Here is a 16,801-nt window from a genome sequence, read left to right as displayed (position 1 = left end):
ATACATACTCTTCTTAAGCACACACAGAACATTCTACAGGATACAACTTATGTTGGGCCCCAAAGCAAGACTTAACAAATTTAAAAAGACTAAAATCATATCTAGTATCTCTTTTAATCACAATTTCTGATTTCTGAAATCAGAAATTTGTGAGAGGAGGAAAATGGAAAATTCAAAAAATGTAGAAAGTAAACAACAGGACATGGCTCAGTCAGTTAAACATCTGCCTTTAGCTCGGTCATGATCCCGGGGTCCTGGATTGAGACCCACATTGGGCTCCCTGATCAGCAGGGAGTCTGCTTCTCCCTCTCCCTCTACCTGCGGCTCCACCTTCTTTTGCTCTTTCTGTCAAATGAATAAATTAAATCTTTACAAATAAATTAATAAATAAAAGTAAACAACACACTCCTGATCAACCAATTCTGCCACTTACAACAAGATGCATAGACCTTGAGGGCATTATTCTAAGTGAAACGAGTCTGAAAAAGAAAGACAAATATCGTATGATCTCACTGACATGTACAATCTTAAAAAAAAAAAAGTCATACTCAGAAACAGAGAGTAGAATGGTGGTTTTCAGAGGTTGGGGAGTGGGATAAGTGAGGGGATGTTGATCCAATGGCACAAACGTCCAGTTATAGAGGAAGTTCTGGGTATCTAATATTCAACATATGATTATAGTTAACAATATTATATGCTTGAAAGTTGCCAGGAGAATAAATCTGAAATGTTCTTACCACCAAAAAAAAAAAAAAAAAAAAGAAAATATATTTATGTGAAGTAATAGATGTGTCGATTAACCTTACTGTGGTAATCATTTTGCAATAAATACATGTATCGAATCATCACAATGATTACACCTTAAACTTATACCATGTTATATTCAATTATATCTCAATAAAACCAGGGCAGGAGGGGGCAGGAGAGGGCCAGGGAGCCAACAAGGGAGAGGCAAAGATGAAAAATACTAGAAAGAATTGCAGGAACATTATTTGTGATTCTGGGTTCCAAAGCTCTTTATGGGACTATTTGACTTAAATCAATTAATTTCCTGTTATCCTTTAATTTAATCTTATCTGAGTTTTTGTGAGACCTAAGAGTACTGATTATAATCCACAGAGTAAAATTTCATCAATTCAAAAAACATCAAAAGTATACAGTTACAGAATACAAAATGAAATTAGCCCAGGAATATATCTAAAGAAAAATTTAATGTTACCAGATGCTCCAGGAATGTAGAGATAATTTAATGTTAGGGAATTTATTGGGATAACCCAGCACACATTAGTAAGTCAAAAGTAAATAATGATTATTTTAATAGTATCTAATATTTTAAATATTAAATATTTTTATTATCAAAAAACTACTCATAAAATATAAAATCTATTCTTTTTTTATTAAATAGGATTAAAAGAATATTTCACTAAAGGAAAAATACTATCTACCCCAAGACATTAGCCAAAATCATACATAACCTGAAAGATTAGATGTATTCCCATCCCAAGATGGTCAAGACAAAGATGTACGCTATCAGTATTTGAAATTATTCTGGAAGTGCTATCACTGCCATTACAAATTGCGTATATAATATATTATCAAATATATCTATCCGATATATATATCCAAAACAAATCCAAATTGTAAATATCAGAAAGGAAATGAACATTTTATCATTTACAAATGATGACTGTTTACCTAGAAAATTCTAATATAATTAATAGAAATATGTGATACCAAGTGTATGGCTGGAAACAAAATAAACATATACAAACAAATTTTTTTCTGAATATCAATAATACCTAGTCAAAAATACAAACAAAACAGCTTTTCTTGCCAATAAAACCAATTAGAAATTGTAACATAACAAATTAGAAAATATAACAGAAGAAAATGAGGCTATTCATAATAGCAATAAAAATACATCCAGCAGGGGCATCTGGGTGGCTTAATGGGTTAAGCCTCTGCCTTCGGCTCAGGTCATGATCTCAGGGTCCTGGGATCAAGCCCCACATCGGGCTCTCTGCTCAGCAGGGAGCCTGCTTCCCTTCCTCTCTTTCTGCCTGCCTCTCTGCCTGCCTGTGATCTCTGTCTGTCAAATAAATAAATAAAATCTTAAAAAAAAATACATCCAGCAATAAAACAAACAAAACAAAACAAAAGAGAAAAACCTGTAAGACTAAATCTTTAAGAGGCCTCCCAAAAATGGAGACACATGCAATGCTTTCCTATCAGAAGACTCAATAATGTAATGATGTCACTTTTCCCTATTATAAGTTTTAATGTCACCCCAACCAAAATAAAAAGCGCTTTTTAATTACATTTTTAATTTTTTTATACCCTGACAAAAATTATCTCAAGTTCATCTGGAATGATAAATGAATTAAAACATCCATTTTCCTACTTTTCTGTAGGAAAAAAGAATGAAATGGGCATTTGCATGAACAGATATTAAAAATATATTATGAAACCAATAAAAACTGAAACAAGGCAGTACAAACATGAGTAGTTAGAAATATCAAAAGCATAAAGACAAAAAAAACAGAAATGAAGGCTTGAATATATACAAATTTAATAGGTAATTTAAATAAGATTTCAAATTAAAGGAGAGAGATTATAAATGAGGTTAAGGCAAATAAACCATTCTGAAGAAAATGACATTAGAACTCAGCATACAGTGGTAATTTCTGAATGAATTAATGATAAAAGGGGAAAAAGAATGCCAACCTCATACTGAATATACTCTACATTCTCCTAGATTAAAGGGGAATTAAATGAAAAATAAAATCTACTAGAAAATACCAGAGAATAATGATCTGATATTATACTGTGAAAGATCTTCAAAAATATTTAAGTAAAGTTAGAAACCATAAAGGAAAGGAATAACAGATTTGAATATATAAAAATTCAAATATAGCAAAAAATTACTAAAAACTAAAGAAAGAAGAGGCAAGAAATAAACCAGGCAAAAATACTATATATATTTATATCTATTATATATTATATATATGTTATATAAATGACATTTATTATATATGACATAAATTAATAAAAATTCTTTTAAATTAGTAAGAAAACAGACCAATTTTTAAGCAAATCACAAAGGAAGGAATAAATATATAGAGACAAAATTTGACATCACTAGAAAGAAAGAGTAAATAAAAAGGAAAAGCTTTAAAATGATGGCTAATCTTGACTATGGTATGAAGAATTAAAACACTTCCCACTGAAAACTGGCTGGAAGGTAAACTATTAAACATTTTTCTGAAGAGAAATCTGGCAAGACTCTAACTAAAACCTTAAAAGTATGCACACCCAAGGCTCTTGGGTGGCTCAGTGGGTTGAGCGTCTGAGTCTGGATTTCGGCTGAGGTCATGATCTCAGGGTTGTGGGACTGAGCCCCAAGTCAGGCTCTATGCTCATTGTGGAGTCTGCTTGGGATTCTCCCTCTCCCTTTGCCCCTACCATTCGTGGTCTCGCTCTCAAATAAACAAATATATCTTTAAAAAAAAAAAAAAAAGCACGCACACCCCATTATAGTAGTTTAACCTCAGAAAACAAACATAATATTCTGAAAGTTTTATTTATAAAGCTATTTGCCTTAGCACTGTTTATAGTAACTACAGCAATTGAGTTCTTATAGTGGCAAAGGCAGGCACAAAAATATAAGGGTCTTTTTGGAAGAAGGAAAGGACAGAATTGGTACTGAAAACTGTAGACATTAAGGTAATTTGCAAGTCCACTTGTCTTCTTCACATGTCGTGTTATTAGTCATTTATGTTCTCTCCCCCTCCTCCTCGTCTTCTACGCTCCTCTAAGTTGGTTTCTTCAACTTGCTCAACACTCCTGCTCCCCTATATCTCTTCTGTATGATTGAAGTTTGCCATAACTGTTCTAGACCTGCTCTTAATTCATGGCATCACTAAAGAATTCTTACAGTTTCTGCACTACTCTTAATTATCTTTCTTAACATATATTCTCTCCAAAAAGGAATCTGGCCTAACTCATCTCCTCATATAGAAACCACTGGTAGGAAGTGAGGAGCTGGCTAATTCTTGACTCCTATCTGATCCAAACCACAGTGATCAGGGTAGCAGGGAGCATGGGCAGATGTACACTCTGCCATTTCTAGTGCAGAAACACACAAGCATACACACCCACACAACCCTGGCAATCACCTAGGTGCTCCCATAACAGCAGACTTGCTAATAAATTATAGCTCATTGATCAGAGAAAGAAATATGCACAGTATATTGCAACACACGCCAGGGGCTATAATACAGGACTGTCAGCGAAATCTGGATAGTAGAATAACAATCATTCTTAATTTTGTCCTTGGTGGCTTTGTATTTTCTAAAATCTCTATAATAAATACCAATTTCTTTTATAAATCAGAAAAGAACAACTTACTTTGTATAAGATTTTTTTTTTAATTTTTTTAACTTTACTTCATAAAGAGAAAAATCATTTTGATTACCTTTCCATCATCACATCTTGTGCCTTCATTCACCATCCCAGGATCTGGAACATCTGATCCTAGCTGGAAATCCACACCCCAACATTTGGTGCCTTTACTGGGAGTCTGAATAATAGCAGGAACGATTCCAAATACAGGCATGTCTTGTACATTCTCACACTGAAGCTTTCCACACAATGCATTCCTATAAAGATAGAGGAATAATGCAAACATAAAATGCACCCAGTATAGATACAAAAGGAAAATTGTATATTTTGATACATAAGGAAAGTTTATTTATATTTAGCTGAAAGGAATCTCAACAGAGAAAGTATATGAAAGTAAAGACTTCAAAGCAGTTCTCTTCAAATATGGATAAGAGATAAGTGGATGCTAACATGGAGATTAGTAGGGTACCAGGTGGTGCTCATGCTTCTTCTTTCCCCACACCTAATCTCTCTTTACTATCTGTCTAGAGCTCAAAAAAGTCTGAGGAAAACGTTGTTTATAAATGTAACTTTGCAAATGTTTTCACACAGAAAATAATAGGACTATACCAAAGTTTAATTGTAACTTCTTATAGAGTTACAGTAAGGAGAAAATTAGATTCTGTACTGTAAAATAAGAAAAGACTCCACACTTCTTGGCTTGGGTTAACTCTTAGTTACTTAAAGATTCAATTATCAATTGACTAATTCAATTCACTGATTCAGCATTACAACAAGCATTATGAAGGTATGCCTAACTATAATTCTTATCACCAAGGCTGTGTTAGCTCAATACCCTTCCTATAACCTTTCATAACACACTAAATACCACTACCATCAACTCTGATGATGCTATATTGAAATCTTCTACTTGACTGTCTTGTGATCCAAGCACCTACCCTACACTTGAATCTCCTTTATGGTATCACTGCCAAGTGATATAGGATATAATTTTCCTCTAATTCACCTAATCCTCTAACTCACTAGTCCCTAAAAATTTTCATTCTAGATATCATAAAACTATTTTACTTCTTGAGTTAAAATCTATCTCCTTATAACTTTTCCTCATTGGTCCCAGACCTTCCACATGAGATCAACACAGCTAATGTCTTTTCCTTCTCCCACATGGCAGCTATTTTAGGACAATTATCATGTAGTTCCTAAATACTTACTTCAACAGAGCAATACCCTACAATCATTTCTTATGGAACAAGGAACTTCCCCTCTAAATAGTTCCAGTTTATCTCACTGCCTCTTGAAGCACACTACTCAGAGTAGGGCATGAAATTTCAGTTATAGCCTGACAAGCAAAGAACAAAATGGAGCTCACATTTCCTTTATTTTAGATACTGTACTACTATTAAGCCCAAGATTACAGTAGCTTTTTTTAAGACTTTATTTATGTATTTGAGAGAGAGTGCACAAGCAGGAGGAGGGACAGAGGGAGAAGCAGACTCCCCAGTAAGCAAAAAGCCCCAACGCAGGACTTGATCCCAGGAGTCTGGGATCATGACCTGAGCCAAAGGCAGAAGCCCAACCTACTAAGGCACCCAGGTGACCCTACAGTAGCTTTTACGGTAACTACATTACATTATTGATGCCCTTGAACTGATCACTAGCTAAAACCCCTATTTACTTTTTGCATATACTATTAAGTCTCCTCTTCCCTCTATCCTGCACTCAAGAGTTAGTAATTTTGTCACAACTTTACATTTATTCTTATGTCACCAATTATTTACTAGTTAACTTGAATAAAGTGCTTACACTTTCTCAGCTTCAGTTCCTTCATCTGAAAAACAAGAGATAAATAACAATGTCTATCCACATAGTTGGTTGAAATTAGATAGGAAAATCTCTAAAACAAAACATAGCATAAAGCAGACCTAAGTTAACATCTGTTGGAGCCTACCAAAATTCACATTCCTATGATATACTTAGGTTTCATGTGTAGTATTGGTGACATATTAAAAAGTGGTTACAAATCAATAAGAAAAAAAAAAATAACCACGTCCACAGAAAAGATTAGCAAAGATACAAAAAAGGCAATTCAGAAAATAAGGAATGCAAGCAGCCAACAAAGCTAAGAGACTGTCACTCTTATATTATAAAGGAAAATTCTATTACAAGCCTCAATAGAATAATTGCTTCTGGCAAGGATCATCAATGCATGCTAAAACCGCAAGGTAAAACACTGGCGGGAAACTGGCTATTCATATGTTATAAAATCATCACTCCTCCACATATTATCTGATAGCTGTAATGGGCAAAACAACTCTACAAGTTGCAAGATCTTGTCATGGCCACTTAGTATTACTAATAAAATGAATTATCCAGAATTATGTGCCTCCTTGACATAATGTACCAGTTATGAAGTATTCTTCCCTAAAATGTTTAACCTGAATTAAGACTTTAAATTTAATTAAGACTTTAGATTTAACTTCTGATTTATAGAGAAATCAGGGGATAGAGACACAAGTTAAACTAACAAATCCAGATCATAGGCCCTTCTAAAAGGCCACTGGCCCAGTTATTTCCTTAAGGCACTATCACTAAAAAGAAAAAAATAAATGAAGAAGACTATTTTAGATTAAAAGTTACTTAAGTGACATGACAACTAAATGCAATATATGATTCTTAACAGATCATAATGTGGAAAAAAAACAGCTATGAAACACAATTTAAGGACAATTGGAGAAACCTTAATATTGACCAGGTATCACATGATAGTTGGAAATGATCGTTCTTAGGGCAGTGGTTTGGACATAAAACCTTCCCATGGAATTAAAAATACTAAAAATATATTAAGAATAATAATTTGGAAAAAAAAAAGAATAATAATTTGACTTCCCCTCAAAAAGTGTTACATAAATACAAGAGAACTTATATCTACAACTACTTTTAAAACTATGTAAGATAGATATCAAAAGTCATGTTCATATCCCCTTTTGAAATACTTTGATTTTTTTTTATTTTCCCTCCATCTACTCTGTTTTATGTATCAAGAAAGGTAAATTCTATATTCTGTGAAATACACCATATATTAATAACTAATTGTTAAAGAATTGGAACAAAATAAATTGACTAAGATTAAGGGGGGAAAGGTACACAGCAGTAAGAACACCTATAAGAGGGCATCTGGTTCTGTTAAGAAAAATGGGGACATGGGGCGCCTGGGTGGCTCAGTGGGTTAAGCTGCTGCCTTCGGCTCAGGTCATCATCTCAGAGTCCTGGGATCGAGCCCCGCATCGGGCTCTCTGCTCTCTAGGGGAGCCTGCTTCCTCCTCTCTCTCTGCCTGCCTCTCTGCCTGCTTGTGATCTCTGTCAAATAAATAAATAAAATCTTTAAAAAAAAAAAAAAAAGAAAGAAAGAAAGAAAAATGGGGACATCTTGAACCTAAGATCTGGGGGACTAGAGAACATGCCAGCCAGAAGGAACAGCATGGACGGAGGCTCTGTGGCAGAAGGACCACACGTAGGCCGCCACAGCTGGTGTCTCACAGCATTTAATGGCTGAGTAGATAAAGATGAGCCTACAAATAAACACATTCAAAGAGCAACTGGAAACATAGAAAAGAACACTAGATGAAATTTCCACACAGAAGCCAAGGAAAGAGGGAGGTTTCTTCAAGAACAAAATGGTCAGCATAGTTGAATGCTACTAAAAGTCAAGTAGCATGAAGACCTAAAAATTTCAGTTGGATTTTGCAACATGGAGAGCACTCTTGTTATTTCTTCTTAGCAAACATTGTTTCACTACAGTTGCTTAGACTAACTGGCAAAGTAGGAGGTGGAGCCGGGAGAAGAGATGCACAGTATTTCAGAATAATTTCAATTACACAAAATATCAGTGTGTGCATGTATAGGGCACAGAAACAAAAAGAGAGGAAGAAATACACTGAAATTAGTAAATATATACCCATGGAGATTATGGATGACTTTTTTCTCATTTATTTGTTAATAATTATTAATTTTTTACCATACACAAATACTACAGAAACAAGAAAGTTTTAATCTGTTGCTTTAAAGTTATAGAGAGCAGGACGCCTGGGTCAAGCATTGGTTAAGCATATGCCTTTGGCTCAGGTCATGATCCCAGCGTCTTGGGATCGAGTCCTACATCGGGCTCCCTGCTCAGTGGGGAGCCTGCTTCTCCCTCTGCCTGCTGCTCCCCGCTGCTTGTGCTCCCTCTCTCTCTGACGAATAAATAAATAAAATCTTTTTAAAAATAAAAAATAAAAAAAATAAAATTACAGAGAGCAAGAACATAACAACATCCAGAATGAAGACTGCAGGTACCTTTATTTACACATTTATCAACCTAATCTTTTAATGACAAAAAAGAAGAGGAAAATGTTTATTTGAGGTTCTTATTGTAGAATAAAGAAAACCAAAGATCCTACAATCTGTTAGATTTTAGGCAATGAACATCAAAAGAAATGAATTATTTTACTAGTTCTCAGAGTCTCTCTAAAGCTTTGTTAGAAAATTTTTAAGTTTGAAAATTTCAGTATTTAAGGGGGAGAAAGCAAGCAGTTGCAAGGAACTATAAAAGATATTAGAGACGACTGTTCTTACACTCTTGCACGTTCCTTCACAGCCTTGCCTTCACTTACCCAGTGGCACACTTCTTGTATTCATTGCCAGAGAAGCCACAATTGCCAAATCTGTCACCTTTAGAATTCACATCAATGAAACAATCTCTTGGGGCAGCCTTGGCTTCTGTAACATTTAAAAAAAAAAAAAGTATGGCAATTATTGCAGAAATAGAAGTATTCCCTATGTCAACCCACACACCAGGATGAACTGCCTTAACACCTTCTAAAATGTTTCAAGCCTCACAGGTAGAACATTTTTGTTCCACTTTTATGCTTAACAACGAAATGTAGAAGTAAAGCTTAGACAGTATTTAAAAGTTAGCCTGGCCTCAAAGAAAAGTCATTAAAAGAAATGCCATTAAACAAGATGAAATTACAAATAAATGAAAAGGTGCGCACAGCCTGATGGTGGTCTCGGAGTATCTGTTCTCAGCCTCTCAAACAAGTACCTGCTGCCTCGTTAGATCAGGCTGGGAAGGGCTGATGAAAACACTGCCAGCTATTATTACTGGTTTTTTTCATTTACCACATTTGGATGCTGAATTTAGATGCCCCCCACTCACAAGACGGATTGGCAAACAACCACGACAGCTGAGGAAGTAGCGAACCATTCTTGCTTTCTTGCATCTTATGTAAGTGTTAGCACTTCATGTTTGGTTCACCCACCAATTACACGTTCCTAAAAAACTTTACTTGAAAATATTTTTAAGCCAAAGTGCCAGTACTTTCTATTGAGAAAAGTAATTCACTTGCCTATCTTACACATCTACTGCTATGTTGTTTTGTTAAAAAAAAAAATGACTGTGGGGCGGGGGGGGGGGAGCGGGCGAGAAAGAGGCAGAGGACCACATGACATGGAAAGGGAACGGAAACCTTCCACACAGGGCAAACAGCACGTGGCAGCATCCCTAGCAGCGCCCTTCCACAGAACAGAAGCTCTACAAATTCCAGATAATCTCCAAAAAGAAAAGTAAGTCTAGTTCACTTAGTCCTAGGCTTTTCCATAGGCCTCCATGAAGATGGCATCATTGCTAAATAACAGTATTTAACTTGTTAAAATGTATCTGTTATAATTTTTTAGTCTGCGATGAGTGGCTTATTTTTGCAAAATGGATCAGAAGTTGACAGATCTCCACTATTCTATCCCATGACCTGATTAACACAATTACATCCCATTTAATTTTTTAGTCCTTTTGGCTCAATCCCTTTCTGACCCACCGTAAGATAAGGGCTATAACAGAACAAGAGACAGAAACTAGAGGCAGCAGAAATCTGATCAAAGTCAACATCTAGTTTCTGAGAGATCTAGCACAATACTCATGAAGGAGCTTCTTTTTCTTTTTCTTTTTCTTTTTAAGATTTTATTATTCATTTGAGAGAGAGCACAAGCAAGGGGAGACAGAGGGAAAAGAAGAAGTAGACTTCCTGCTGACCTAGGAGCCCAATATGGGGGTCAAACCCAGGACTTGGAGATCACGACCTGAGCTGAAGGCAGACATTTAACTGTCTGAGCCACCCAGGTAGGTACCCATAACTGATCTTCTTAACTGAGACAAATAAAAATAAAAACAGAAGATTCAGGTCCCCTTTCCTTTCCTTCTTCTCCGTCCCTTCCTCTTTCCTTTCTTTCTTAAATATGTATTAATCCCCTACTAAGTGTCCCACGCCCTGATTAGTGATGGATATAGTTTACCAGTATCTCTCTGGAAAGATACAGAAAAGCTCCTGTTAGTAACTCTCTGTTGTCTCAACGACAAGCTTCAACAAACGACAAGCTTCAACAAACATCTAGTGCTCACTTATTTATTCACTTGAACATGTTGTTGTTGCTGTTTTTACTGACTCAAGAGAGAAACAGAAGATAGGAAAACAAGATCCCAGCACGGTTTGGGCATAAGCCCATCATTGTCAATTATCAAACAAAGCAATCTGCCTCATTATGCTGAAAGCAACCTTTTCCTTGAGAACCTCAATCACTTGAACCCGAGGAAGGAAACACAAGATGCCATACAATAAAGACTATCACTGCAGGAATACAGCTAGCATCAGTGTGTCATAAAAATCAGACTAACAAAAGGGGCTGCCAGGCCTCAATGTACACTCCCTCTGGTTTTTCACCAGAACTACTGCATTACAGCTACTTGATATCCCTTTGGCATAACGAACAGCAAAGTCATAGAAACAATCAGAAAAGTCTGACTTGCACAGACCTATGGCTGTAGTTAGCTGATCATGGTATTCCTAGAAATAAAAAGAGAGGAAGTGTACTAGTAAATTTTTACTACATCTGTATAGGCAGAAAAGTTCAAGGTCAAATGAATAAAACAGTGTAATAGGACCTCAATCAACTGCCAAACTTGAGCCTTATTACACACCCAGGACCCCCTACATGAACGGGAGGATTGATCCTCTTCAGGTAGACTCTTGATTCACGGCCCAAAATGTATACTCTTACTCTTTCTCCAATCCTTCCCCAACAGGATCTATGGCCATATACCAGGGTAACCGGGCATTGTGCAAAACGAAAATCATCAGATCTCTCAGGAACTACTGGACACTGGCTCTGAACCAACACTGAATTCAGAAGACCCAAAACATTACGGTGGCCTACCAGTCAAAGTAGGGAGCTATGCAGGTCAGCTATCAGTGGAGCTTCAGCTCAGGTCCTCCTCACTCACAGGAGGCCCACTGGGTCCCAAACCCATCCTGGGCTTATTTCCCCAATTCCAAAATGCACGACTGGAACAGACACAATCAGCAACTAGCAGAATCCCCATGCTGGGTTCCTGACCTGTGGAGTCAGGGCCATTATGGCAGGAAAGGCCAACTGGAAGCCACTAGAACTGCTACTACCTAGGAAAATAGTAAACCAAAGTAATAAATACCACAATCCAGGAACCACTGCAAAGTCAATACCACCATTAAGGACTGAAAAGGTAATCCAGGTCAACTAAGCTATCTGGCCTGTGAAGACAGACAGATCTTGGGGAACAAGAGTGATTATCAGAAGCTTAAGACACTGGGGAGGTAACTGCTGCTGTAGCTACTGTGGTTCTATTGCTTGAGCACATTCACAGATCTCCTGGCACCTGGGACACAGCTGCTGACCTGGCAGGTACTGTTCTCTCCACCCCAGCTGCTAACGATCACCAGATGCACTTTGCTTTCAGCTGGCAGGGCCAGCAACACACCTCCATGGTCCTCTCTCAGGGGTACAGCAACTCTCCAGCCCTACATCATAAGTTAGTTTGGGGGGATCTTGATCGACTTTTTCTCATCTTGTAGAAGAAAGATAATTCCATCCATTCCATGGATGCCATTATCCTGACTGAACCTAGTGAGCAAGAAGTAGCAACGCTGTAGATCAATCGGTAAGACAAACTGCATGTCAGAGGTGGAAAGCAAATCTGAGAAAAAATCCGGGGTCTTCTACCTCTGTGAAATTTCTAGGGGCTGGTGGTGTGGGATATATTTATAGTTCCTTTCAAAAGTGAAAGATAAGTCAGGCCCCACTGGTCCAGAAATCATGAGGTAGGAGTGGAAGTGGCACCACTCTTTCTCCTAGTTACCCTCTAGCAAAATTTTTGCTTCCTGTTCCTACCACCTTATGTTCCTGCTAGCCTAGAGGTCTTAGTTCCAAGAGGAATGCTTCCATCAGGAAACACAACAATGATTCTACTGAACTAGATGTTAAGACTTAAACCCAGGGTGCCTGGGTGGCGCAGTCGTTAGGCATCTGCCTTTGGCTCAGGTCTTGATGCCAGGGTCCTGGGATGGAGCCCCACAACAGGCAGGAAGCCTGCTTCTCCCTCTGCCCACTCCCCCCTGCTTGTATTCCCTCTCTTGCTATCTCTCTGTCAAATAAATAAATAAAATCTTAAAAAAAAAAAAAAGACTTAAACCCAGCCATTTTACACTTCTCATACTTCTGAATGAACAAAGAAGGGAGTTACTGTGCTGCCTGAACTTTACTACCAGGTAGGAAATTAGTCTACTACTCCATTGTGCCAAAGTAGCACTGGACTGCTAACACACAACAGAGATAAGGGAGAATCTCCGTGGAATACAGGAGACCTCATAGGGTGACTCTTAATATTATTATGCCCTGTGACTGAGACCAATGGAAAGCTACAGCAACCCAATTCAGGTCGCACAGCCCAGAGCCTTCAAAAATGAAAGTTTGGGTCACTCTACAGGTTAAAAACTACGACCTTCTAATGTGCTTGGTGAAGACAAAGGATATATGGAATGGATAATGAAGAAAGTTGTTAAACCTACCAGCTATGACCACATGACCAGTTACAGAACCTAGGACTTCAATTGTCATGAGTATTTCTTCCTTTTTGTCATAAATGTATTTATAATCAGAAGTCCCCACAACCGACTTCCTGGGTCCAATTAATTTGCTAGAGCAGCTCACAGAACTGAGAAACATTTTTACTTACTAGATTACTAATTTTTGTAAAGGGATATAACTCAGGAATAGCCAGATGGAAGAGATACATAGGGGAAGGTGTGAGGAAAGGGGCTTGAAACTTCCATACCTTCTCCAAGTACAACTTTCCCAGAATATCCACTTGTTCACCAAGCTGGAAGCTCTCAGAACCCTATCCCTTTGGGGTGTTATGGAGGCTTCATTGCATAGGTATGGTAGATTAAACCACAGGCCATTAGTGATTAACTCAATCTCTAGCCCCTCTCCCCCTCCTCGAGGTGGGGGAACTGAAAGTTCCAACCCTCTTATCACACTGGTTGGTTCCCTGGGCAACCAGCCCCCACCCTTGGGTTACCTAGGAGCTTTCCAAAGGTTACTTCATTAATACAACAAAAGACACATTTATAGCTTTCATCACTTAGGAAATTCCAAATGTTTCAAAAGCTTGATGCCAGGAACTGGACGAAGATCAAATATATTTTTCTAATTATAAATCACAGTATCATATCAATCCGCAGAGCTTTAACTAAAGTCATAATAATCCACAGTAAAAGAATGAAGAATGGAAAAAGACCAAGAATATGATGGCCGTTGACAAGGGTTAAAAGAAGGAAAGAATTTTAAATTCTCATCTTCCATAGTGAGAAATTAATGGTTAATACCTAGAATGGAAAAATCAAAAAATGGCATTACCAAGAGATTATCTAAAGACCTGAAGCAAATAACAGAATAATCAGCTAGAAAAAGTGGAAAGTGGTTGCCCCAGTGAATGGCTATTAGGTAGAAGCACACTTTTTCATAAAAACTGATTTTAAAAAATCTGGCTCTTTATATGTACATATAACTTTGATAAAAATGAAAACTTTAAATAGAGAAAACAGGAAACTTTCAAACATCCTAAATATCCATCAGCTAGAGAATGGATTCCATTTACATAATGAAATATTCTAATGCACTGTGATCTAAATGTATCATAATATATTGATATTTTAATCAAACATATCAAAAACATTTTGAGTGAGCAATGAAAATAGCAGACCCATATGTATATATACCCATACTATTTATATAAAATTATTAAAACTAGAACATGATACTAAGTAAATACATATTTATTCTGTTTATATATAGAATAGAAAGGTGATAAAAAGAGAGGGAATGAAAAGCAAAAGCCATCAACTGAATTTGCACATATCAAATTCATGAACAGGACTAGTCATGAAGAAGGAAGGAGGGATATATAACAGGAGAACTGAAATTTTATCAATAATGTTGTCTTTCCATTTTTAACAAAAACTGAAGCACAAAATCAAAACAACCAATTACAATTACAATTAAAATGTCTTACTTGAGCCAAAGATGACTTGACACTGAGCATCGTAATATTGGCACATGCCATTGTAACAATAGGCTTTGTTATTCTGGCAAGGATATCCATTCTGAATAAAAACATCTGGCTGACAGAACTGAGAAGAACCATTGCAGTATTCTGGAACATCACATTCATTGGTTTTTCCTCGACATAAAGTACCACCTGGAAGGAACTAGGGTAATAAAATTCAAATTAAACAGGAATATCAGGACAATCTCCACAAATTAATCAAATCTGAAGCCACAGTTTTTATATCTATAAAAAGTTCTAACAACAAAATGTTAGAAAACCAATAGAAATATGAACAAAGTCTGATAACAGGCAACTCATAAAAGCCATGAAATACAGAAAACGAAAAAAATATACGATAACCAAAAGAAATGCAAATTAAAACTTTAAAAGCACTTCACACTTGGGGCACCTGGGTGGCTCAGTCAGTTAAGCATCTGTCTTCGGCTCAGTTCATGATCCCAGGGTCCTGGGATTGAGTTCCACATCGGGTTCCCAGCTCAGCGGGGAGTCTGCTTCTTCCTCTCCCTCTGCCCCTCTACCCCACACCTGTTCATGCTCTTTGTCTCTCAAATAAATAAACAAAATCTTAAAAAAAAAAAAAAAAAAAGGCACTTTACGCCCATCAGACTAACCAGGATTATAATACTTGCTAGCAACAAATGTCAGCACAGCAAGCATTTGATTACCCTGCTGGTAGAAGTATAGACTGGTACATTTGTGGAAGCTATATAATATGTGTCAAAATTTGTAACATGTATACTCTATCCCAACAATTCCACTTATAAACAAAAATTAGAAGCAACCTAAACATCGTCATTAGTTGACTCAATAAAGAAATTACAGTATAGCCACATAAAACAGTATTAACTAGGTAACCATGTAGAACTATATGAATAGATAAAGTCTATGGTACCTTACTGAAAAAAGCAGGTAGTAAAAATAAGTGTATCTGTGTTCACACACTTATACACAATACATATACACATGCATTCACATTTATATAGGAAAAGAGTATGTAAAGTTAACAAATTATCAACAATGGCTACCTGAGGAGGGTAAAATGATAGAGCATCTTTCACTGTGTACTTCCTATACTTTGGTATTATTAAATTATTTATAAAAAAACACAGATTACTTTTTTTTTTTTTAAGTAGACTCCATGCCCAGCGTGGAGCCCAACACAGGGCTTGAACTCATGACCCCAAAATCAAGACCTGAGCTGAGATCAAGAGTCAGACACTGAACCCACTGAGCCACCCAGGTGCCCCAGATCACTCTTAAAATCAGAAAAAGAAAAGTTTCTCCCTAGAATAAAAGTCTCACAAGACCACTTGTTATAAAAGAATGTAATTCAAAATTATAAACAAATGGCATAAAATTTTTCATAAAATCATATAAGAAGAATAGTGCTCTCTTACAGATCAGAAAACACGAATTTTAATATATCCATATTTGTCCTTTTTCTACTTTTTTCCAAATAGGGAGGAATTCCTTACTGTAGAGAGTAAAATGGAGTCTCTTGTGTCAAGCAGGGCCCTGTGTCAAGCAATGACACAAGTAGTTCAGGTACTGCCCCTAGGAGATATCATCCGGGACACATGTCAGCTGACCCCACCAGAACTGATAAGAGAATAACCAGAAGAGGTCTGCAGAGACCCAAAACCGATTAAATCTCTTTAAAAGGGGAATGATTTTGGCAGCAAACCGTCAGACTCTTCAGACCTCGCCGCCAAAGGCTCTGCGTGCTTTGTAAGGAGTCCAGTTTCATCACATGGTGAACTGTCACTGAGTTTGGAATCCTGAACCTGGTTTCTAATTGTGATTTAACTTTGCTTATGACTGAATAAAGCTGACATTGTGGAAAGACACAACTCGTGTAGTTGGCAGGATTCAATGTCATTGACTCATCATGTGTTAGAAAATTTAGAAGAATCAGAAAAGACTCCT

The 16,801-nt window shown here is 36.9% G+C and overlaps 1 protein-coding gene across 1 annotated transcript in view; it reads right to left on the bottom strand.

Annotated features, from left to right (window-relative positions):
• The window catches only part of LOC111144521 (ADAM metallopeptidase domain 9), a 149,237-nt gene that overhangs the window by 43,090 nt on the left and 89,346 nt on the right, over positions 1 to 16,801 (bottom strand). The window contains exons 14-16 of the mRNA XM_022498840.1: positions 14,819 to 15,014; positions 9,054 to 9,159; positions 4,475 to 4,658 (exon numbers count right to left, since the gene is read on the bottom strand). Coding sequence (XP_022354548.1) covers positions 4,475 to 4,658; positions 9,054 to 9,159; positions 14,819 to 15,014 — 486 coding nt within the window. The remainder of the gene's footprint in view (positions 1 to 4,474; positions 4,659 to 9,053; positions 9,160 to 14,818; positions 15,015 to 16,801) is intronic.

This window comes from Enhydra lutris, unplaced genomic scaffold (assembly GCF_002288905.1).
Source record: "Enhydra lutris kenyoni isolate GAN:26980312 unplaced genomic scaffold, ASM228890v2 scaffoldscaffold11, whole genome shotgun sequence".
Taxonomy (NCBI): domain Eukaryota; kingdom Metazoa; phylum Chordata; class Mammalia; order Carnivora; family Mustelidae; genus Enhydra; species Enhydra lutris.
This window is presented reverse-complemented; position numbering and strand designations above follow the sequence as displayed.